The 23,551-nt window shown below is 43.6% G+C and overlaps 1 protein-coding gene across 1 annotated transcript in view; it reads left to right on the top strand.

Annotated features, from left to right (window-relative positions):
- DNAH10 (dynein axonemal heavy chain 10) overlaps positions 1-23,551 on the top strand; it is a 140,931-nt gene that overhangs the window by 48,805 nt on the left and 68,575 nt on the right. Inside the window, exons 26-41 of the mRNA XM_056534241.1 lie at positions 581-792; positions 3,563-3,719; positions 6,274-6,507; positions 6,591-6,713; positions 6,877-7,110; positions 8,290-8,513; positions 11,187-11,456; positions 11,541-11,724; positions 12,022-12,156; positions 12,336-12,488; positions 13,915-14,103; positions 14,370-14,516; positions 21,283-21,474; positions 21,571-21,689; positions 22,216-22,374; positions 23,382-23,517. Of these exons, the coding sequence (XP_056390216.1) occupies positions 581-792; positions 3,563-3,719; positions 6,274-6,507; positions 6,591-6,713; positions 6,877-7,110; positions 8,290-8,513; positions 11,187-11,456; positions 11,541-11,724; positions 12,022-12,156; positions 12,336-12,488; positions 13,915-14,103; positions 14,370-14,516; positions 21,283-21,474; positions 21,571-21,689; positions 22,216-22,374; positions 23,382-23,517 (2,868 nt within the window). The remainder of the gene's footprint in view (positions 1-580; positions 793-3,562; positions 3,720-6,273; positions 6,508-6,590; positions 6,714-6,876; positions 7,111-8,289; positions 8,514-11,186; positions 11,457-11,540; positions 11,725-12,021; positions 12,157-12,335; positions 12,489-13,914; positions 14,104-14,369; positions 14,517-21,282; positions 21,475-21,570; positions 21,690-22,215; positions 22,375-23,381; positions 23,518-23,551) is intronic.

Genomic DNA, 23,551 nt, shown 5'->3' with positions numbered 1-23,551 from the left:
TGCTCTCTGCTGCCGCTTCTGTTTAGTGTCAAGAACTGTCTAGAGCAGGAAAGGTTTGCTATGGGGATTTACTCTTACTCTGGAAGTTCCTGACACAGGTAGAGGTGGCAGCAGAGAGCACTCTGGTCTAACTGGAAAGAACTACACAACTTTGGAACATACATCAGCTGATAAGAACTGGAAGGGTTAAAGTTTTTAAATAGACATATTACAAATCTGTATAACTTTCTGGCACCAGTTGATTTCTGGCACCTGTTTTCCACCGGAGTACCCCTTTAAACAGTGTGTGCACTGACAGCCACTTTTCCATAGACTTTCTTGTGTACATTATAACACTTAAAATACAGATGTATCTTATTCCTACTTTATGGATGTATTTTGCTATTCATATTGCATTATCTGAACATGGAGCACCAAATGATTGCTATGAAACCATACTCTGTTTGTGTTTATGCAGCTCTTGCATGCAGAGCTCTCACATGGGGCCTTAAACTAGCAGTAAATAAGTGTATTACTTCATAATTTTGTGTTATTAAGTTTGATATAAAATATTTTCTAATAAATGTACATATTTTTGTAGCTAGCCAAAGAAGAATGGTCACAGACACTGTGGGCAAATTTGAATGTCCAAATTCTCCAGGATGGGATTGAGAGATTTCTCAAAAGTTTCCGAAAACTTCCAAAAGATATTCGCAGTCTGCCAGTAGCTTTCTACCTGGAATCTAAAATGAAGGAGTTTAAGGACTCAATCCCTTTACTTCTTGATCTGAAGAATGAAGCTTTGAGAGACAGGTTTGAATCTTTTTCTTTATAACCACAATACAGTATTACTGCTATGGAAATTTTGACTTTGACTAAATAGCACAACATAATTATGTATGGACATAATTTGTTAAACAGGCACTTTCATGAAAAAAAACCTATTTTTCAGCTGGGAGAAATCTGCACTTAATGTCTATGGGGCTTTTCTGGTTTTATAGACACAGAGTGGGGAAACAAGCACATGGCCACACACTTCTCTCCCTGCTACTTTTTGTGATCAGATGTCCCCGACCGATAAAAACTTTTGACATGTCCCTAAAACATGTCAACATTTTTTTTCATTGACTGGTAAACTTTAAAAGGGTTACTCCAGTACAGTACTCCAATGTCAACTCACACTCCATGCACTGTCCATGGGAGTGCCAGATATACCCCAGCGCTGTATTCATGCTGACATACTGCTTCGTGCACAGGAAGAGCTTGAGCCCAATTCAGGAGATAACGGGGGCTCAGTGGTTGGACCCCCCATGATCAGACACTTATCCATTATTCTGCATAGTACTGGATTACCGTATTTATTGGCATATAACACGCACTTTTAAAACTAAAATTTAATGCCAAAACCCTACCTGCATGTTATACGCAGATAAATGTGCTGGTCACTAATTTAAAGTGGCTGTAGCACCAGCTGCTTGTTAAAGATCAAGGTCTCCCCTGATAAAGATAAAGGCCAACACGTCTCCCCTGCTTTTTATATTTTTATATTCCCTTACCTGGCCGCATGACCATTCTAATGTGGCCGCGGCCGGGCTGCTGAACTTTAACAAGCAGCCAGCGCGGTGGCCACTCTGACCAGCGGTGGCTGCAGGCAACGATGAGTGATGATCCTGAGGCAGCGCAGAGGAGCTGGCAGGAGACGTAACTGGTAATTTTTTACCGACCGCACAGCCCGTTAGGGAATATAAAAATATAAAAACCGGGGAGCAGGGGGGGATGATGAACAGGGAAGGGATAATGAGCAGGGGGATGATGAACAGGGGGGGTGGGGGGATGATGAGCAAGGGATAATGAGCAGGGGGATGATGAAACGGGGGGGATGAACAGGGAAGGGATAATGAGCAGTGGAGGAATAATGAGCAGGGGGGGGATGATGAACAGGGGGGGAATAGTTAGTATTATAATTTTTTTTATCAAATATGTTTTTATTATGAAACATAAACATAACAAATAAGTAAACACAGCACAAGTGCCCAACATTTCCCAAGTATGGGAATATAGAAAACAATATTTGCATATCTAGCAACAACTAAGTTGCAGAGGGTGTACAGAGATTTAATGGTGGGGAAGAAGGGGGGGGGGAGGTTAGCCAGTAGAGAGTAAGGAGAAAGAGGGGGAGGGAGGAAGGAAAGAAGGAAAAAATCAAAGAAAGAAGAAATATCTAATTAGAGGACATGGTGTCCAAAGATAAGGGTACTTACAATGGGGAGAGGATCTATACCATAAGGAGCCATGGTGTGTGTAGTGTGTATCTAGAAGAGGAAAAATAGACTAAACAGAGGGGTTTTAGGTAGAGGAAAGCCAAGGCGACCATATTAGGAAGGAGTCGTGGGTTCACGTAGCTCTACTAGTGAACTCTTCGAACCTGCAAATCTGCTGAACCTTCTCGGTCCATTCAGTTAAGTGTTGGAGGCGAGGTCTGCAACCACCTCAACGGGATCAGAGTATTTGCAGCCACCAAGAGGTGAGTGTCTAAAGACTTGTTTGTGGGTAGACGTGGGAGAAGGGGCATCCTAGCAAGACTAGAGGTGCTGTGAGAATCTGTGTTGTTCCAGTGATTTCATCTATAGCTTGTTTTATAGAATTCCAAAAGGGTTGTATCTGGGTACATTACGACCAGATATGAGCATGGGACCCTATCTGCGTACTGCATCTCCAACATAGGTTTGTAGGGGATAGACCATGAGCATGTAGAAACTCAGGTGTTCTATACCATCTCGAGATGATTTTGAAATGAGATTATTGGAGACGCACACACCGTGAATAACCATGGGAGTGATGGAGGATATGACACTCGGTTCCTTCTCCCAGGTTTTAATGTATCAAGGTTTACTGAGCTGGTGTGTGCATGCACAAGTCTCCAGCAACATAGAGAGTCTCAGGGGGGGAATAATGAGCAGGGGGGGGATCAGCAGGCGGGAATAATGAGCGGGGGGGGGGGGGGGGAATGATGAGGCAGGGGCGGAATGATAAGCGGGGGGGGGATGAGGTAGGGAGAATCACAGGGGAAAGGATGCACAAAAAGAAAACAATGAGGCACACAGGGGATCAGGAGAGGGGGGGGGGTAGAGGTGGCACAGGGGCTGCTAAAGGGGGAGAAATGAAGGAGAAACTGAGGAGCAGGGGGAATAAAAGTTGGGGGGGGGATGATGAGCCATTTAGTTCAGAGGTTCCAAGTAATTTATTTTACATTTATTTATTTTTTTACTCAGATTTCCCTGTTAAAATGAGGGTGCGTGTTATATGCCAGTGCGTGTTATACACCAATACATACGGTATCTCTTTAATGAAACCATTTCAAAATACTTTCCAAATCTAGAAAGAGGCAGAGACTAGCTTTAAACAAGTGGTTGTTTCCTTTTATAAATTGCAAAGAACACGAAAATGCTTGTTCTATATAAGTTGATTGATGGGGTGGGCAAATTCTAATACTTATCAGAAATTAGTGTTAGAATTACTATTATGTTAAAACTTTATTACTTGTCTGATTTCATGCCCTTGTTCATTGCATTACGTCTTGCAGACATTGGAAGGATCTGATGAACAAAACAGGGACAAGTTTTGAAATGAATCCTGACACTTTCACCCTGGAAAACATGTTTGCCATGGAGTTACACAAGTATTCTGATGTCATCAGTGACATTGTAGCTTCAGCAGTTAAAGAGCTTAGCATAGAAAAGGTAAGTTGGGAAATACTGATAAGGTGTCTTAAACACACACACACTTTTTTCTGAATTTCTTTAAAAAAATAAAACCTGTAAAAATTGATTCATAGATAATATGATTAAAGGGGTATTCCGGGCAAACACATTTTATCCCCTATCCAAAGGATAGGGGATAAGATGTCTGATCGTGGGGGGCCCGCTGCTGAAACCCCCCGCGATCTCCCTGAAGCAACCACAAAATCCTTTGGATAAGGGATAAAATGTTTTTGCCCGGAATACCCCTTTAAATTATTCCTCTTTGACTGACATGGTTTGTAATGAAAAACAAAACCCACAAAAACACAACACATTTCATACAGTAGAAATATTGGGGCTCTATGGGAGTACAGTGCCAAAGTGCTGCTGACCCTCCAAAAACACACCCAATGTAAAGAAAAAGCCACAAAAAAATGTTTGTAGTTGTACCCTGCTCAAAAAAATTAAGGGAAAACTAAGATAACACATCCTAGATCTGAATGAATGAACTAATTGTATGAAATACTTTCGTCTTTACATAGTTGATTGTGCTGACAACAAAATCACACAAAGATTATCAATGGAAATCAAATATATCAACCCATGGAGGTCTGGATATGGAGTCTCACTCAAAATCAAAGTGCAAAACCACACTACAGGCTGATCCAACTTTGATGTAATGTCCTTAAAACAAGTCAAAATGAGGCTCAGTAGTGTGTGTGGCCTCCACGTGCCCGCATGACCTCCCTACAATGCCTGGGCATACTCCTGATGTGGCGGATGGTCTCCAGAGGGATGTCCTCCCAGACCTGGACTAAAGCATCTGCCATCTCCTGGACAGTCTGTGGTGCAACGTGGCATTGGTGCATGGAGCGAGACATTATGTCCCAGATGTGCTCAATCAGATTCACGTCTGGGGAACGGGCGGGCCAGTCCATAGCATCAATGCCTTCCTTTTGCAGGAACTGCTGACACACTCCAGTCACATGAGGTCTAGAATTGTCTTGCATTAGGAGGAACCCAGGGCCAACCGCACCAGCATATGGTCTCACAAGGGGTCTGAGGATCTCATCTCGGTACCTAATGGCAGTCAGGCTACCTCTGGCAAGCACATGGAGGGCTGTGCGGCTCCCCAAAGAAATGCCACCCCCACACCACTACTGACCCACCGCCAAACCGGTCATGCTGGAGGATGTTGCAGGCAGCAGAATGTTCTCCATGGCATCTCCAGACTCTGTCACATCTGTCACATGTGCTCAACCCCCACCTGTGAATGTCAGACCCTCATACCACCCTTATGAAGTCTGTTTCTGACTGTTTGAGTGGACACATGCACATTTGTGGCCTGCTGGAAATCATTTTGCAGGGCTCTGGCAGTGCTCCTCCTGCTCCTCCTTGCACAAAGGCGGAGGTAGCGGTCCTGCTGCGGGTTGTTGCCCTCCAACGGCCTCCCCCTGGTCTCCTGATGTGCTGGCTGGTCTCCTGGTAGCGCCTCCATGCTCTGGACACTACGCTGACAGACACAGCAAACCTTCTTGCCACAGCTCGCATTACGCACTACCTGAGCCACTTGTGTGGGTTGTAGACTCCGTCTCATGCTACCACTAGAGTGAAAGCACCGCCAGCATTCAAAAGTGACCAAAACAATAGCCAGGAAGCATAGGAACTGAGAAGTGGTCTGTGGTCACCACCTGCAGAACCACTTCTTTATTGGGGGTGTCTTGCTAATTGCCTATAATTTCCACCTGTTGTCTGTTCCATTTGCACAACAGCATGTGAAATGGATTGTCAATCAGTGTTGCTTCCTGAGTGGACAATGTGATTTCACAGAAATGTGATTGACTTAGAGTTACATTGTGTTGTTGAAGTGTTCCCTTAATTTTCTTGAGCAGTGTATTTCCCTGTTCACTTTTAGCTAACGTATGGTCACAGTGTTTTTTTGCCAAACTAATTTTCTAAAAATGCTGTATGTTACGCTAACCTTTATTATACCGTATAATCCAAAAAAACAGGCCTTTGGAAACAACATAGATGCAAAAGATTCAAAAATTGGTTTTCCTATGTTATGAGAATGAAGATAGCTAAAGAGTCTTGAGCACTTGGTCTGTACTTGGTCTGTACTTGGGCATCTCTGGCACTGGACAACCCCTTTAAACTCATTTCTGTTGGCCGCACATCCATCACCTGTTTACACAGGGTGATGTGCGGCCATCATAGCAATAATTTAAACGGGCACACAAAAGATTTTATCAGCCAACAAACAAGCATTTGCTCGTTCACCTGCAGATCCCTGGGCTTTTTACATGGAATGATTATTAAAAACAAAAGGCCATACGAACACTCTTGGCTCTTGTGCTGAAAGAGTAGCTAGCTACATGTGAAGCTATTATATTCTGGTAATTTGCTATTTAAAGTAACCACAAAATGAACTTTCATTTTTATTAAAACACTACTATAAATCTATAATCAGCAAATAAGCAGTCTTGGCCTTAGGCAGTTTTATATGAATATTGTTTTTAACCACATATGGGTGTTTTCTCTTTATTTTTTACAGGGCGTTAAAGAAATTGTAGACACTTGGGAAAATATGAAATTTACAGTACAGAGGTATATAAAGGGCACACAAGATCGTGGAACTATATTGGGAACTGTTGATGATATTCTACAAATACTTGATGACAATGCTATGAACTTACAAAGTATCTCTGGAAGTCGATTTGTTGGTCCTTTCCTGAATACCGTACAACAGTGGGAAAAAACACTTTCTCTTATTGGAGAAGTAATTGCAGTAAGTGCAAAACTGTTCCTTGTTTTTAGTGAAATCCATATTTTTTGGAAAGGTTTATTAATATGGTTTTGTCTGATTTACAGGTGTGGATGGTAGTTCAACGTAAATGGATGTATTTGGAGAGCATTTTTATTGGAGGTGATATCAGGTCACAGCTGCCGGAAGAGGCTAAAAAATTTGACAATATTGATAAGATTTTTAAAAGGGTAAGGGCATCATTGTAATAAGAATAAAAAATAAGGTATTTTATTCATTTAAAGGGTTTTCTACTTAAGGTATTCGCTTATGTGGGAGAGAAAATATTACCTGGACTGTTTAATTTGATCTTATATTTTGTATCAATGCCAATGTCTTAATCTTCCCTCACAGATAATGTCAGAAACCATGAAGGATCCAGTAATAAAGCGCTGCTGTCAGGCCTCAAATCGACTGTTTGACCTACAAAACCTAAGTGAGGATCTTGAGAAATGCCAGAAGAGCTTGAATGATTACTTGGACTCCAAAAGAAACGCTTTTCCACGATTCTTCTTCATATCAGATGATGAGTTGCTCAGTATTCTGGGCAGCAGTGACCCCACTTGTGTTCAGGAGCACATTATCAAGGTGACATCTTTTTCTGTGCTAATAGTATTTGCTACTAATACTTTGTGCTACAAGTTGTAAACTATGTATACAAACAGTGGGGCAGATTTACTGTTGCAAAAATGCCAGAATTCTGGTGCAACTTGCAGAAAAAAGTTGTGCATGCCTTGCACCACATTTATAATGTATTGAAGACACCTTTTACACCTTGTCTCGCAAGAGGACATGATTTGAGATGTGGGACCATGCGCCAGGATTGTGCCAAAATTGTGGCACAAAGCAGACCAGCCAATAGGTAGTATAAAGTCTATAGATATACTAGATTTATAAAACTTCATTAACCATGGTGATAAATGTAGACCACTCTTAGACTGTCTAGTCTAAATAACATTGTCAATTGACACAGTCATGGATGGGCTGATACAATTAATAAAATATTTTTTGTGATGTAAAGGTTATTATTTTATAAGGGTTATTATTTTTTGTCAATCGATTAGGATTTGTTTGGCGCATTGGATAGGAAATACTCCTACTTTTCAGTCTGATTTATTTAGTTGTGTTGCACAAAGGGTTATCTGGCAACACTGTATATTCCCTCTCAGTTTCCTTAAAGCGTTACTGTTTTTTAAAAAACACAGACATTTCAAAAGTTTTAATATTTAATTTCAGAGATCCCCACAATATTTAGATATAGCCAGAAGAAGCACACAGCTGTGCACTTCTTTCCCTATCTTTCTGCTCAGTCCAACTCATTGCAGGAGATGGGCTCCATAGATGTAGAATGGAGACCACAACTGATCAAAACTCAGCAAAATATGGTACATGCCACCCTAACCTTAATGTCCTATTTTTTATTTTAATTTTGTTGTATTTTTGGTCCTGTCTTTTTGTTCTCATTTGTCCACTTGGACATTGAATCAAATATAGCATGCTCAAAACCATTCGTTGACAGCCATTTCATTGGATTGTGAATAGGCCAAGACCATCTTACATTTTCATTGATCTATTAAGATGGTTGGGTAGGATAAAGAGTGTTCTGAACACTGTCTCATTTTATGTTTTTTGAAACCCAACTACACTGTTCCATCAAATACTTTGGGTATGTTTTACCATATTATAACATATATGTTATTTGAAGAAAAGACTCTGCTACATATGCACTAACCATTATGTATACCTAAACACCTGCTTTTGTTGCAGATGTATGATAACATTGCATCACTGAGATTTCAAGCTGGAGACAATGGTGAAATGTTGGCAACAGGCATGATCTCAGCTGAAGGAGAGGTGATGGCATTCCGCCAGGCTATAGCAGCTGAAGGTCGTGTGGAGGATTGGATGACTGCCGTATTGCAGGAAATGAGGAAAACCAACAGGCTTATTACTAAGGAGGCTATATTTAGATACTGCGAGGATAAGAGCAGGTACTGTAAATACCCCAAAATATGGTTATAAAAATTATATATAACCTGTGTGAGACAGTGACAGGATTGGCTGTCAGGGATCGCTATATTTTCCCAAGCTACTTGTTGTATCTGGAAACCAGGTTTCAGGAAACACATATTTCATCCAGGAAAAGCTGGGTGACATATGATAAATCTGGAAGTCAGAAGTAGTTAAATCCTGGTGAGACTTAGCCTGCTGGGGACTTTTGGTTAGTCCTGTTATCAGACCTGGATTTTTATGTGATGAAAGGTAGATTTAGTAGTGGGGCCTTTAATCCCCTTCCTGGGCCACTCCAAGTTTTCAGACTAGCCTAGATCAGCACAGGTGCTGAAGACAGCTTGTAACTGGGCTTTAAAACTAGATGAGAGTCAGTCTGCATACGAAGCTGTAGGAACCTGCACCATTACTGAGATTTTGAATTTGGGGCTTTGCATCCTCAAAAACAGGATCATTTTCCAATTTTCAACTATGGATGCGAAAAGGCATCCAAAAATACAAGGGGTATGTTTCCCTTCTCCAGTATTGTAGAAAAATTCAATCTTCCGCATACTAAGTTCTATTGATACCTTCAACTGAGACACTTTATTACTTCTATACCCAATAGACCGGACTCAACACAAGCAACATTCAGACTTTTTTTTGGCACATAATCCCTTAAAGAAAGGAATTTCTAAAATATATGAGGCTCTTGCCCCAGATATGAATATTCTTACTTGCTGTAAAAAATGGGAAGGAGATTTGGGTAAAAATGTCACTATTGAGCAGTGGACCTATGCATATTCTCTAACCACAAGGGTGTCTCATTGAGGTATTTAGGAAATTACTATACCGGTGATACATGACCCCATATAAACTATCTATACAATTTCCAGGACACTCAAATATATGTTGGCGGTGTGATAAAAATGTGGGTACTCTTTTCAACATATGGTGGGAGTGTGAGGGGATTAGACCCTAATGGACACAAATTTATACTCTATTAAGTAAGATCTTAGGCCACTCAATCCCATGGGGACCAGAGGTAGCCTTACTACATTTGGGTATGGAGGATATGTCAACTATAACAGTTCATGTCTTAACAGTTGTTTAATCTTATATAGCCATAAGATGGAAAAGCTCAGAAATTCCAGCTATACAACAGATAATCAACAGTACACATTTAAATTGTTTGATGGAGCGCTTAATTGCTTCTGCGCACCATTGCCTTCCTCAATGCTTCTCCAATTGAATATAAAATGAATTATGTAATTTAAATGTATTTTTGCTCTACTTCTTTTAATTCCTTGCTTGGTCTTTCTTTTTCTATTCTTTTTCTTTTTTTTCCCTTTGTGTTTAATGTAATATATATTGTAATTTTGTTAAAATTGAATAAGTATTAAATAAAATAAAAAAAATTAAAAAAAACAGGACATTGTGTCCTGTGAAAATAAAACATTTGTTAAACTTTGTGTTAGGTAGCTGGTAGTAAGCCACTTGCATAGACAGGGAAGTGTGAAGCCTATATTTATTTTGTTACTAAAAAGGTAGGTTTAAAAATGACTCCCATGTCCCTGTCTCTGTCTGAAATCTTGCCAATATTGAACTTAATCTGGGGTGCTCATGTCCCACACCTATTGATATAATTCTTTACTAGTAATGCATACCTGTTCAGCAGTCCCATGTGTTGTCTGGCATCTATCACCTGTCATTCCTGTATTTACAGACCTTTGAAAACTGTACTGCATAAAACATTTTTTATAAAATACGGACTGCTATAAAAATAAATAAAAACACATTCTCATCAGTTTGGTCCTCTCAGCTCCCACTGTAACTTCTTCCAAGCCCCGCGCTCTTCTTGCTGACTCTTAGCAGTGATGGGCCACTCTGCTGCAGCCGATGATTGGATGGGTTGTGCATCACTGCCAAGATGAGTCAGTCTCAAAAAGTAGCAAGAAGACTGATGAGCGGGGAAAGAACTCACAGCAGGAGCTTCAGGGGACCCATGTAAGTGAGTATACCTTTTTTATACCATATAAAACCTTATATAAAGAAAATAAATACCTAGAATACCCCTATAATGTTAAAGCGTACCCGTCAGATCCAACAAAAAAACTTTTTTTTAAATATATCACTCAGTAACTAATCCTGACCATGTACATCTAATTGTTATGTGTCTAGTACCTTTATTATTTTTTTTATTACACTTTTAATTTAGCTCACTAGTTTGAATTCCTCTCAAAGGGAGGGGCGTGGCCTCACTGCAGGTCTCCGCCCCCTCCCTCAGTATGCTGTCTGCTCACATCTCCCCTAGCATTAGCAAAACTACAACTCCCAGCTTGTCCTCCCTGACAGTAGCGGGACACAAGCTAACAGTGGGAGGATTTTCCTTCAGCTGTGAGCCCTGCACTCACAGCTGTCAATCAAGGAAGTGTGTCCATGACGTAGGTGATGACGCATGGACACAGCAGGACTAGTATGTGTCCAAGCAGGCAGGGGGGCAGTTGTTTGACTGGCTTTTTCAGTATGAAATACTGAAAACTTTCTAATGAAAGCAATTGCAAAACATATTGGTTTTGCATTCTTTACAACATATCAAAAGTTTTTGTATCTGACAGTGCCCATTTAATGATAAATTAACATCTGCATATTTTATGACTGTGCTAATTTTACAGGATAGACTGGATGCTATTGTACCAGGGAATGGTTGTCTTGGCTGGTAATCAGGTATGGTGGACCTGGGAAGTTGAAGATGTTTTCAACAAGGTTAAGAAGGGAGAGAAACAAGCGCTGAAAAACTATGCTAAGAAAATGCACCAACAGATTGATGAACTTGTTACCCGCATCACAGAACCGCTAGCTAAAAATGACAGGAAAAAATATAATACTGTTCTCATCATTGATGTACATGCTAGAGACATTGTGGACATATTTGTGAGAGATAGGTAAGTTTAAGGTTAGTATGGATCATTTCAGCTGATTTCAGAACCATTGACTGTATCTGATGGAAATTTTGACCTTTCTACTAGCATTATGGATGCACGTGAGTTTGAATGGGAAAGTCAGCTACGTTTTTACTGGGACAGAGAACCAGACGAACTGAATGTCCGCCAGTGTACTGGAACCTTTGCCTATGGATACGAATACATGGGACTTAATGGGAGGCTAGTCATTACCCCTCTGACTGATCGGATATATCTCACTCTTACACAGGTAACTGAGAGAGTACATCAGGTAACATCTGAATACGTTATTTAGGTTGTATATTAAAAAGATCAAAAAAAAGATCAATGTGGTATATTTTCAATGTTTATGATTTGCTTACCAAATCCATTTTGCTTTGTTTTTCTTTATTTCTGCCTTTTATCTAAAAAATACCCTTATGAACGCACCTTGATTGAACTAAATGTTTTTTTGTTTGTTTGTTTTTTACTGAGAACAGCAAATGAAAAAGTTTATAATAGTCTCCTGTCCATGTATGTGTCATGAAACTGTAGTTTCTTTTTGTAGGCACTATCCATGTATCTAGGTGGGGCACCTGCAGGACCAGCAGGAACCGGTAAAACTGAGACAACTAAAGATCTGGCTAAAGCTCTTGGATTGCTGTGTGTGGTGACAAACTGCGGTGAAGGCATGGACTACAAGGTACACATAAAGTATTATTGCTTACTATTAAGCTTATTATGGTTATAAATTATTTGCATACAGGCTAATAGTTTATAATCATTTGTATTTTTTGTACTTTCTGTCATTGACCATAAAATGATTGTGCCCTACAGTGTTGTTCGCCAGAATTCTGTTTGTAATTTTCAATCAATTTGCAGGCTGTCGGTAAAATCTTCTCTGGTCTGGCTCAGTGTGGAGCATGGGGCTGTTTTGATGAATTCAACCGTATTGACGCCTCTGTACTCTCAGTTATTTCCTCTCAGATACAGACCATACGTAATGCTTTAATCCATCACTTGAAGAGATTTCAGGTGAGTTGTGCCTCTATCTGCATTAAGTGTTTTTGTTTTTATTGTTGTTTACTTGTTTACCATTTAGGCTGGGTTCATACTATTGAAAGTCTGGTGCAGCAGAGTCCTATTGTTGGCAATGGGTTTCCACTGCCTAGGGTACACTATGGATTTTTAGCGGCAGTCTTATCCGTTCTTTAGGCAAAATATGCTCTACAGACATTGCTGTCTATAGGGATGGCAATGTCCACATAGTCCTTGTGCCAACTGATTCGTAGCTTCTTAAAGGGGTTATCCAGGGAAAAACTTTTTTATATATGTCAACTGGCTCCAGAAAGTTAAACAGATTTGTAAATTACTTCTATTAAAAATCTTAATCCTTTCAGTACTTATGAGCTTCTGAAGTTAAGGTTGTTCTTTTCTGTCTAAGTGCTCTCTGATGACACGTGTCTCGGGAAACGCCCAGTTTAGAAGCAAATCCCCATAACAAACCTCTTCTAAACTGGGCAGTTCCCGAGACACGTGTCATCAGAGAGCACTTAGATAGAAAAGAACAACCTTAACTTCAGAAGCTCATAAGTACTGAAAGGATTAAGATTTTTTAGTAGAAGTAATTTACAAATCTGTTTAACTTTCTGGAACAAGTAGATATATAAAAGAAAGTTTTTTTTCCTGGATGACCCCTTTAAGTGTGATCTGTTATTTCAAAAATGTTTGTTTCTATTTTTCTGTTCCTCTCAAGAAATTAACTCTGGACTCTTGCTTTTGGACAAATGCTTTTGGACATAAAACATCCAAATTTTATTGGCCAAAAAAACACTCTCAAAAAGTCTGTATTTTCCCCAAATTAATTCTATTGAATTTAATGAGAAAACAGCTATTAGTTCCCAGACCCTTAGGACTGTAAAATTGACTGCTAGGGACTTTGCCTGCAAAAACAGCAATTTTGAGGCTCAAAAATGGTGGGTGGACATAGCCTTAGCATAATAAGTGCCTGGATTCCCATTTTCCAGTAGGGAGCTTTGATGTCTACCGTAATGGTCTTGTTTTCTTTTTCATTTATGCCCACCTCACATTTTTTAGCTTTTCATCCACAATTAAAAAATCTGGAGCGGAATAGTTGAACTTTTAGGGTACATTCACACATACAGGATCTGCTGCATATTTTTGCTGCATATTTTCTGCAGCTGATTTTGCTACCCATTTAAGTTAATGAGCAGCAAAATCAGCTGCACAAATTATGCATCAAAAATATGCAGTAGATCCTGTACATGTGAACGTACCCTTTAGGGTACGTTTACACCTGCGTATTTTCTGCTGCAGATCTACGTCACCAGATTTTGCTGCCCAATGACTTTAATGGGTAGCAAAATCTGCTAAAGCAGATCTGCAGCAGAAAATATGCACATGTGAACCCTAAATCTTTTTTACATTTATGGATTTGCAGTTTGAAGGCCTAGAAATTGCCATGGATGCCCGTATGGGGATTTTTATAACCATGAACCCAGGTTATGCCGGCCGTACAGAATTGCCAGAGTCAGTGAAGGCTCTCTTCAGGCCTGTGGTTGTGATTGTACCAGATCTCCAACAAATCTGTGAAATTATGCTGTTTTCCGAAGGGTTTCTTTTGGCCAAGGTAAGCTGAATTATTATCAATAATTATTATGTTTGTAATAAAAGGAAAAATCCAAAAGTCTTTACTAAGAGTGCATGCATCTAGTATTTTTTTGTTGTTGTTTTCTTCTGTTTCTATCCATAAACTTTGTACTCCTTTGACTGCATAAAAAAAAAAAAAAACCTTAAGAGTTTCCTTTTCATGCTAGATAAACTAAGACCTTTCAACTGTATGTAAAACTCCAATATCTACTTCATCTGAGTACCATTGATTGTATGTTGTTCTAGAACCTGGCTAAAAAGATGACAGTATTATATAAACTTGCCAAAGAACAACTGTCCAAACAGCATCATTATGATTTTGGTTTGCGAGCCCTAAAATCTGTGCTGGTGATGGCTGGAGAGCTGAAGAGAGGTTCCCCAGACTTGAGCGAAGTAAGTATATTGTATCTAATCAGAAGTGTTTTTAAAGGGAACCTGGTGGCCTCTTACTAGATCACATTGGGTCTTGATTAAAGATCTCTTCCTATATACGCAAACAGTAGAGAGCTATCAATCAGGTCTGGTGGGGCGAGGAGAAGAAAAACAAACCAAAAACTAAGTGCCATGTTTCATATCCTATAAAACAAAATCACCCAATGACCCTATTAGATATTAGGGTTGAGGAACCAAAGGGCATTTTTGCACAGGGCACTTTGCAGCCTAAGGTGGGTCCTGTGGATGGCCGTTTTCTGTCATTGGATGAAAAACAGCTTCCCCCGTTGACAACTGATGAAGCAGCACAGATGCTGATGTTCTCTACAAATTTTTTTTAAAGGAGAGAAATATAGATTTGTTCTTAAACAAAGCGTCTTTCAAACCGAGGTGTTGCTTTTAGGGTTAAAGAGGTTATCCAGTAATTGTAAAACAGTTCTAATTTCTTTCAAAAACCGCTCTCTGTCTGTCTCCAGGTTGGGTGTGGTTCTGCAGCTCAGTTACATTGCAGTGAATGGAGCCAAGTTGTAATACCACACACAACCTACGGACAGATGTAGAGCTGTTTTTGAAAGAAATAAGCTCTGTTTTTCGATTCCTGGATAACCCCTTTAAACCTAAAAGAAACAAGTTCAGAAAATAGCTCCTTTCTCTATCGGCTCCATTAGGGGACACAGACAGTGGATGTATCTTGCTGTCTCTAGGAGGTGACACTATGGCAACAAAAACAGTTGGCTCCTCCCAGCAGGATATACCCGCCTTCAGGCTCTGAGCTAGTCAGTTTAAGCTTAGTGTCTAAGGAGGTGGATATGGTGGACTGCTCCAGACCAGGTCTTCTGATTTTTTATTTTCCTAGTTAGGGACGTGTTAGTTTTTAAATTCCTTTTCTTTTCTGTTTTCAGGTGGGGACTCAGGGACTGCGGTTCCCTGTTTCCCCATTGCGAGTAAGGGGGCACAGACATTTTGTATATGCGCTGTTAACCCCCCCCTCGCCAACGGCCAGCGCCTGGGTGGTACCTCATGGGTCCGGGTCCCCCTATGTCTCTGCTCGCCTCGCTCGCGCATAGCAGCCAGGCGTGATGCAGGGACCATAAGCTGGCTGAAGACTTCACTGAAGACTCCATTAGGTAAGTTCTTCCGACTGAGGTAAGTACCTTTTTCCACAGGTACAGCCTCGCAACCTCTGGAGACCCCCTGTCTTGGCCCACCTCAGTTTTTGGGACTTTTTTTTAACAGGGGCTGCATTTCTGGGGGAGCAGTTTTACTAAGGGGGCATATATTATTCCAAAGATCCCTTTATTGTGTGTGTGGGCTGTGTGTTTTTGGACACCACTGAGCGCCTCATATGCGGCTGTCAGCCGCAGCGTTTTTTCTGCTCGAGTGCTTTCAGCGCCGGCTTATTTCTCTCCTCACAGCGCCTTATACGCGGCTTCAGCCGCGGCGCTGTTATGAGCCGGGTGCTTCAGCGCCGACTCAGTTGTACTTCATTTCGCCGGCAGTGGCTGCTGGTGCTCTGGCCCCGAGCGCATATATATCCTTCAGAGCGCCTTATACGCGGCTGCAGCCGCGGCGCTGTTATGAGCCGGGCGCTTCTGTGCCGGCTCAGTTTTACTTAATTTCGCCGGCAGAGGCTGCCGGCACTCTGGCCCCGAGCGCATATATATCCTTCAGAGCGCCTTATACGCGGCTGCAGCTGCGGCGCTCTTATGAGCCGGGCGCTTCTGCCCCGGCTCAGTTTTACTTTCTTTTTCACCGGCAGAGGCTGCCGGCGCTCTGGCCGCCCGCTCCGTTCCCCCGAGTGCATATACAGTTATATGGGCGCTCGGGACAAGGAGCGGGCGCCATGACACTTCTTCCCTGACGCTGTAGCTCCGCCCACTACTGGGGGGGGGGGGAGCTCTCAGAAGCGCGAAGCAGCTCCCAATCAGCGCCGTGGGCGCCATTCTCTGTGTTTAGGGGTCAGTTACTTGGTGCTAGGCACGCCCCTCCCTCCCTATTGGCTGGCCTTATTAGTCTAGCTGCTGCACGGAGCAATGTCTCCTCACTGCAGCTCATAGGGGACACAGATCTGGTGAGAAGTGCCTGCCTTCTCCTTATTAACCCTTTATGTCGTACCCAGGGCTGTTCATCCCTCTAAACAGGAGCCTGGGAACTTAGTGACTTACTATACCTGCAAGCACTGTACTACCTAGATGCCGCTGGACCCGCTGGCTCTGCATGCTCCTCTGCTCCCCCAGTCCCCCTGATGCCCCTTTGGTCCAGTGGGTTCAGCCGCTCCTCCAGCCTGGGTTTCTTCCCTGACCCAGTGTATGTATGACTTGTCCCAAGTCTCCCGTTCGGTGGCTGAGGCCTCCCACGAAATAGTGTCCGCTTTGAAGGGGTCATCCCGGCGCAGGAACTCTGAGAGGGCCCGCTCTTCGTCCCCTCGTACCTCCCGCTCTCACAAGTGTGCTAGGGGTGCCTCGTCTGACCCTTCCATTGAGTCTTCGGATAGATGTGGGCGTTCCCCTCGCGGGTCCCGCCCCTCCCTATCATCTGGGCACACACGTCGCTCCTCTAGAGGACGTTCCCGAAGTCGCCGCTCTGCCACGCCAGAGCCGCATACCCGGTCTGGATTGCCCCCTCCAAGACTGCCTCTACCCATTCACATTCCCCTGGTGAACTAGTGGACGAGGCTTCTGAACCGGCATCTGACCCAGAGGACCGCTCGGACTCAATTGCTATGGTGAACTCATTGGTTACAGCCATAAGAGACACCTTTCACTTGGAGGACCCAGGATCTTCGGATGTCAATCCAGCAGTATCCTTTCATCGTACTAAGCCAGCACCTCAAAGGTTCAGCTCTCACGCTGAGTTTGACGACATTCTGAAATCCGCATGGAAACATCCAGACAAGAGATTCCCATGAGTCCAGATAACTCAGGAACGTTATCCATTTGACAAGGATTTTGTCACTAAAGTGGCTTCCCCTCCCTCTGTGGACCCACCAATCTTCCGGATATCAAAGGCGACTACACTGCCTCTGGCAGATGCCGCTGCCTTCAAGGATCCCGCGGACAAAAAGGTAGAATCCTTAGCAAAGTTCGCTACTGAAGCAGCTGGCTCTTCTCTTTTTTCCCATCTTTGCTTCGACATGGATGTCCAAGGCCCTGTCGGAGTGGTGTCAACAGCTCCATCAGGATATCTTAGCGGGACCCCCCCCCCCCCAGAGGATCTATCTGCTCTGGCTCTCTGTTGCGCTAAGGCTGAGGACTTTTTATGTGCAGCTTCCATGCAGGCAGCCCGTTGTTCTGCCTTTGCTGTGGGTCATCTAGCAGCCGTCCGCCGCACTATGTAGATTAAGGCTTGGAATGCGGATGCCGCTTCCAAAAGGTCTCTCACTGAGCTTCCCTTTACGGGTGGCCGTCTTTTTGGCAAACGCCTTGACGAGATTATCTCCGAGGCAACGGGAGGTAAGAGTTCCTTGTTACCTCAAAATAAGGCTCGTCCTACTTCCCAAAGGAAGTCTTTTTCCCTTCGGTCCTATCGGACCTCTGGCTCCAACAAGGGGTCCGGACAGGCGCCCTCGAGGGACAAGAAGGCTCCCTCGTTTCGGGCACGCCCGTCCTGGAAGTCGGACTCCAACCGCTCTGGCCGTTTTGCACCCAAATCGGGCAACCGCAAACCCACTTCTGCATGAAGTCAGGCCCCCACCCGTGGTTTCCTTGCGGGTGGGAGGTCGTCTTTTGTTTTCCGAGACATCTGGACCTCATACATTCAGGACTCTTGGGTCAGGGACGTGGAATCCAACGGTTACCGAATCGAATTTGCCTCCCTTCCGAGGGATTGCTTTTTTCGATCCCGGGCCCCCCGGTCTCCTCCCCTGGCGAAGCAATTTCGTGTGGCTCTCCAGTCCCTGCTTCTCCAGGGGGTCATTGTTCCCGTCCCCCGAGAGGAATGTTTTCGGGGTTTCTATTCAAATCTCTTTGTGGTCCCCAAGAAGGACGGTTCTGTACAGCCAATCCTAGACCTCAAGCGTCTCAACCGTCATCTTCTCATCCGCCACTTCTGGATGGAATCTCTCGGATGGTGGTGGCATCCCTGGAACAGGGGGAGTTCCTCTCCTCAGTGGACATCAAGATGCCTACCTCCATGTGCCAATATTTCCATGCCATCATCGGTACCTCCGCTTTGCGGTTCCGGGGGGGCACTTTCAATTTGTAGCTCTCCCCTTCGGCCTAGCCACGGCTCCTCGGGTCTTTACGAAGGTCTTTGCGCCCGTGTTGGGCCTGCTAGGGTCGAGAGGCATCTCGGCACTCTGACTCGTTTCGGCTGGCTGGTCCTCCGGCCTACCCAGTCTCTAACCTTTCTGGGGTTTCGCTTCGACATGGCCTCTGCCCAAATTTATCTTCCGCCGGATAAGTGTCTGGCTTCGGGAGGGGGGGCCGATCCCTGCGGACTCAGGCATCAGTCTCCATCCGCACTTGTATGGGAGTCCTCGGTCGGATGGTGGCAGCCATGGAGGCCGTGCCCTTTGCTTAGTTCCATTACCGCCCTCTCCATCTGGCGATTCTTTCTCGATGGAACAGGTCGCCTCTGTCCCTGGATCGTCAGATTACTCTCCCTCCCAGGGTCCGTCAGTCTCTGCTCTGGTGGCTCCGCTCGCCCCTTCTTCTCCAGGGGCGGTCTTTCCTTCCCCTTCATTGGCAAGTGGTTACGACGGATGCCAGCCTGTCAGGCTGGAGCGGCGTGTTCAGGGATTGGACGGTTCAGGGTCTCTGGGCTCCCCAGGAGACCCTTCTTCCGATAAACATATTGGATTTACGGGCGATTCTTCTTGTCTTCTTCTGTGGGAGTCCCGGCTTCAGTCCCGTCCTGTCCGTGTCCAGTCGGACAACGCCACGAATGTGACATACATAAATCGACAAGGCGGCACTCGCAGCTCGGCAGCCATGGCCGAGGTGACCAAGATTCTCATCTGGGCGGAAAGCAAGGTTCCGGCTATTTCGGCGATCTACATTCCAGGAGTGCTCAACTGGGAAGCGGACTTCCTCAGTCGGTCCTCACCCGACCCCGGCGAGTGGTCTCTTCATCTGGAGGTCTACACGCAACTCTGCGACCTCTGGGGCTTTCCGGGCGTGGACCTCTTCGCGTTCCGGCACAGTCGGAAAATTCTTCCATCTGTGTCCAAGTCCCGGGACCCTCAGGCCTTGGCCGTGGACGCCCTAGTGATTCCTTGGACGGGGTTCGCTCTGCCTTATCTGTTCCCTCTTCTTCCGCTCCTTCCCAGAGTGCTGAGGAAGCTCAAGGCAGAGCTCGTTTCCGCCATTCTGGTAGCTCCAGATTGGCCCCAGAGGTCGTGGTATGCCGACGTAGTCAGGCTCCTGGACGACGCCCTTCTGCGCCTTCCGCTTCGCCCGGACTTTCTCTCTCAGGGTCCTCTTTGCCACCCCAATTTACAGTCGCTGCATTTGACGGCGTGGTGGTTGAGACCGCGGTTTTGAGGGCCCGCGGGTTCTCCTCACAAGTCATTCACACCATGCTCAAGGCTCGTAAGCCCTCCTCCGCTAGAATTTACCACCGTACTTGGCGGTCTTATTTTCATTGGTGTGAAGCTTAGGACTTCTCCCCAGTGACCTTCTCAGTTCCCCGTCTCCTCTCCTTTTTACAGTCAGGGCTGGAACTGGGATTGTCTCTCAGTTCCCTTAAAGGTCAGGTTTCGGCCCTTACTGTTCTTTTCCAGTGGCCCCTGGCTTCTAATTCTCCCCTTGGGACTTGAACTTGGTTCTGAGTGTCCTCCAGGGTGCACCTTTTGAGCCCCTCTCCGCCTCCTTTCTTGGAAAGTGGCGTTTCTTGTGGCTATCGCCTCCATCCGGAGGGTGTCTGAATTGGCAGCTCTTTCCTGACGTTCTCCGTTTCTGGTGATCCACCAGGACAAGGTAGTTTTTCGGCCAGATCCTTCCTTTTTGCCTAAGGTGGTCCCGGCTTTTCATCTGAATGAGGACATTGTCCTCCCGTCTTTTTGTCCGGCTCCTTCGCATCCTAAGGAGCGCAACCTACACAAGCTGGACGTTGTTATATCTCCGTCACTTCTTCGTTTCGTCAGTGTGATTTCTTTTTCGTCCTTACGGAAGGTCGTCGCAAGGGACAACCTACTTCCAAGGCCACCATTTCTAGGTGGATTTGGTCCACCATTTCGGAAGCCTATCGCTGTAAGGGGAAGATTCCTCCTTTCAGGGTTGTAGCTCATTCTACGCGTTCTGTGGGGGCATCCTGGGCTCACCAGAATAGGGCCTCTGTCTCGCAGATTTGCAAGGCGGCTTTGTGGTCATCTTTGTACACTTTCTCGAGGTTTTACCAGGTTCATACTTCGCATCAGCTGATGCTAGTTTGGGGCGTAAAGTGCTGCAGGCGGCAGTGGATCGGCTGTCTGCCTGATTACTTATCTGCCCACCCAAGGGACGGCTTTGGTACGACCCACTGTCTGTGTCCCCCAATGGATCCTTCGAGAAAGAGATTTTACGGTAAGTGTTAAAAAATCTCCATTCTGTGGTCATTCCAGCAACAACTAGAATGCTGAGATTGGTGACTTGGGTAGGACACTTGTGGAAAAAGAATGGAGGAGCTATTGTGTGCGCTCCTTTTGTAAATGTTTTAGCCCAGATTACGTCTCCAGTTGTGCATTGCAAATATTTGTGACAATTTCTCAGGTCATTCCCGAGGCAATACTATGTTACTTTTATTTTAGGATGTTGTTTTGATGAGGGCGTTGAGAGACATGAACCTACCCAAGTTTGTGTTTGAAGACGTTCCCCTGTTTCTTGGTTTAATTTCTGACTTGTTCCCGGGACTGGACTGCCCCCGTGTTCGCTACCCCAACTTTAATGATGCAGTAGAAGAAGCTCTTAGAGACAACAACTATGTTCTACTTCCTGTTCAGGTAAACGTATTGCAAAGTAAAAGACAGAAAAAGTAAGTATTGTACTGTTAGCTTTTATAATGTAAAGTTTTTAAATGATTTCTTTTTTATCTGTAGGTAGACAAGGTTGTTCAGATGTATGAGACAATGCTGACACGTCACACAACTATGGTGGTTGGTCCCACAGGAGGTGGAAAGTCTGTCGTAATTAACACTTTGGGTTTAGCACAGACTAAGTAAGTACCCTACATCCTTCCCCTCACAGACATCATGTCACATCTGCACACATTGTATAACACATTATGAATCTGTGATTCTGAGCTTTGTCATGTATTTTTAAAGCTTCACTTTCGGGATAAGTACAATAGGTGTGGTTAGCACATAAAGAATAACATTAAATTATACAGATCTATAGAAAACAAAACAAAAAGCACAGTGCCTCTTAGGGAAATAACGTCAGATATCAATAGTGATATGGAAAAAAACATATAGCAAGGTGCTCACCTGGGTAGGTTGTGGGATAGACACAACACTATGATATGTCCATCAATCCCACTGCGGGGAGACCACAACATATGATTTGCAATGTGGGGAAAGGAACTTGTATGAATCTGCACAGTTCTGCAGAATATGTTGGTGCTATATATGTAATATAAAACATAGGTAATATATGATAGACATCCAAAAATATATTATGTTTATCTCCACTCTTAATCAAAGTATTGACTTATTGCTAATGATAATTTTTTTTATCTTTACCAGACTTGGTCTTACAACAAAGTTATATACGCTGAATCCCAAAGCCATGAGTGTAATTGAATTGTATGGTATCCTGGACCCAACCACAAGAGACTGGACTGATGGCGTCCTTTCAAACATCTTCAGGGAAATCAACAAGCCAACTGATAAAAAGGAGAGACGGTAAGATAGTAAGGAATAAAGCTTGGTTCACATTGCATGGTGAACACCCTTGTCCTACAGACCCCACTGACATACAGTGGGTTCTGTTGGCTTTACGCTAAGGTATCTGTTGTTTTTAGACAAAAAATATTCCCACATACAGTGCTGTTATTCCTCTTAAATAGGACCAAATCTACGGCTGATATTTAGTTGATATTACCAATATACTGAGTACTAATATTACCAGGACTTTTATTGGACCCCTAGCAACAGTGTAGCTTGAACCAAAGTTTAAGATTAAACTTGATCCACATTTCTTTTAAAAAAAAGCTTTACATATTTTCCTGCTGTGAAATTGCTTTACATTGGGCATTTTTACTTTACTTGTTGGGTCAGCCTGTTGTTCATAGAGAAGAGTTTAACATGTGTAACAGATACAATGGCCCTTATTTACTAAGAGTGTTGTGTAGGTTTCTTTGTGGGTTTTAATTCCCTACAATTTATTTTCCACGGTATTTACTAAGGTTTCCCTACATTTTCCACTTTCCCCAAACTTTCTTTTTTTACACATGCTCTGATCTGTCGGGTTTTCCTCAGCTGAAAACCAGCACATTTTATGTGGAAACCTTAGTAAATATGTTGGGTTTTTGTGAAAATGTCAGAAACACGCCCCTTTTCGAAGACCATGCCCCCTTTCCCCAGCAGCCACGCCCATTTTTTGGGTTTTCTTAGCAAAATGAAGAGTTAGTCTGGTTTTTTTCAATTCTGGCGCAAATTCTGTTGCAAAATCTGGCGCAGAAAATGTGACATAATCTGGTGCAATGCGACAGAATCTGGCGCACAACTCGACAAAACATGTCGGGTTTGCAATAGTAAATGAGGGCCAATGTGTCTGAATATCATACCCCTGTATAAAATTACTATTTTATAGAAAACACTTATCTTTAGAACTCTCATTTAATTTTAGTGTACACTTTTCTAAAATGGTTATTATTTATCCCATACATTTTTGTATTCTTTTTGTACAGGTATATCTTGTTTGATGGTGATGTGGATGCACTCTGGGTGGAAAATATGAATTCCGTGATGGATGACAATAAGCTATTGACCTTGGCAAATGGAGAGAGAATTAGACTTCAGCCACATTGTGCATTATTGTTTGAGGTCCAGGCTATTTTCGTCTTACTATTGATTTGCT

Source organism: Hyla sarda, chromosome 1 (genome assembly GCF_029499605.1).
Source record: "Hyla sarda isolate aHylSar1 chromosome 1, aHylSar1.hap1, whole genome shotgun sequence".
Taxonomy (NCBI): domain Eukaryota; kingdom Metazoa; phylum Chordata; class Amphibia; order Anura; family Hylidae; genus Hyla; species Hyla sarda.
This window is presented reverse-complemented; position numbering and strand designations above follow the sequence as displayed.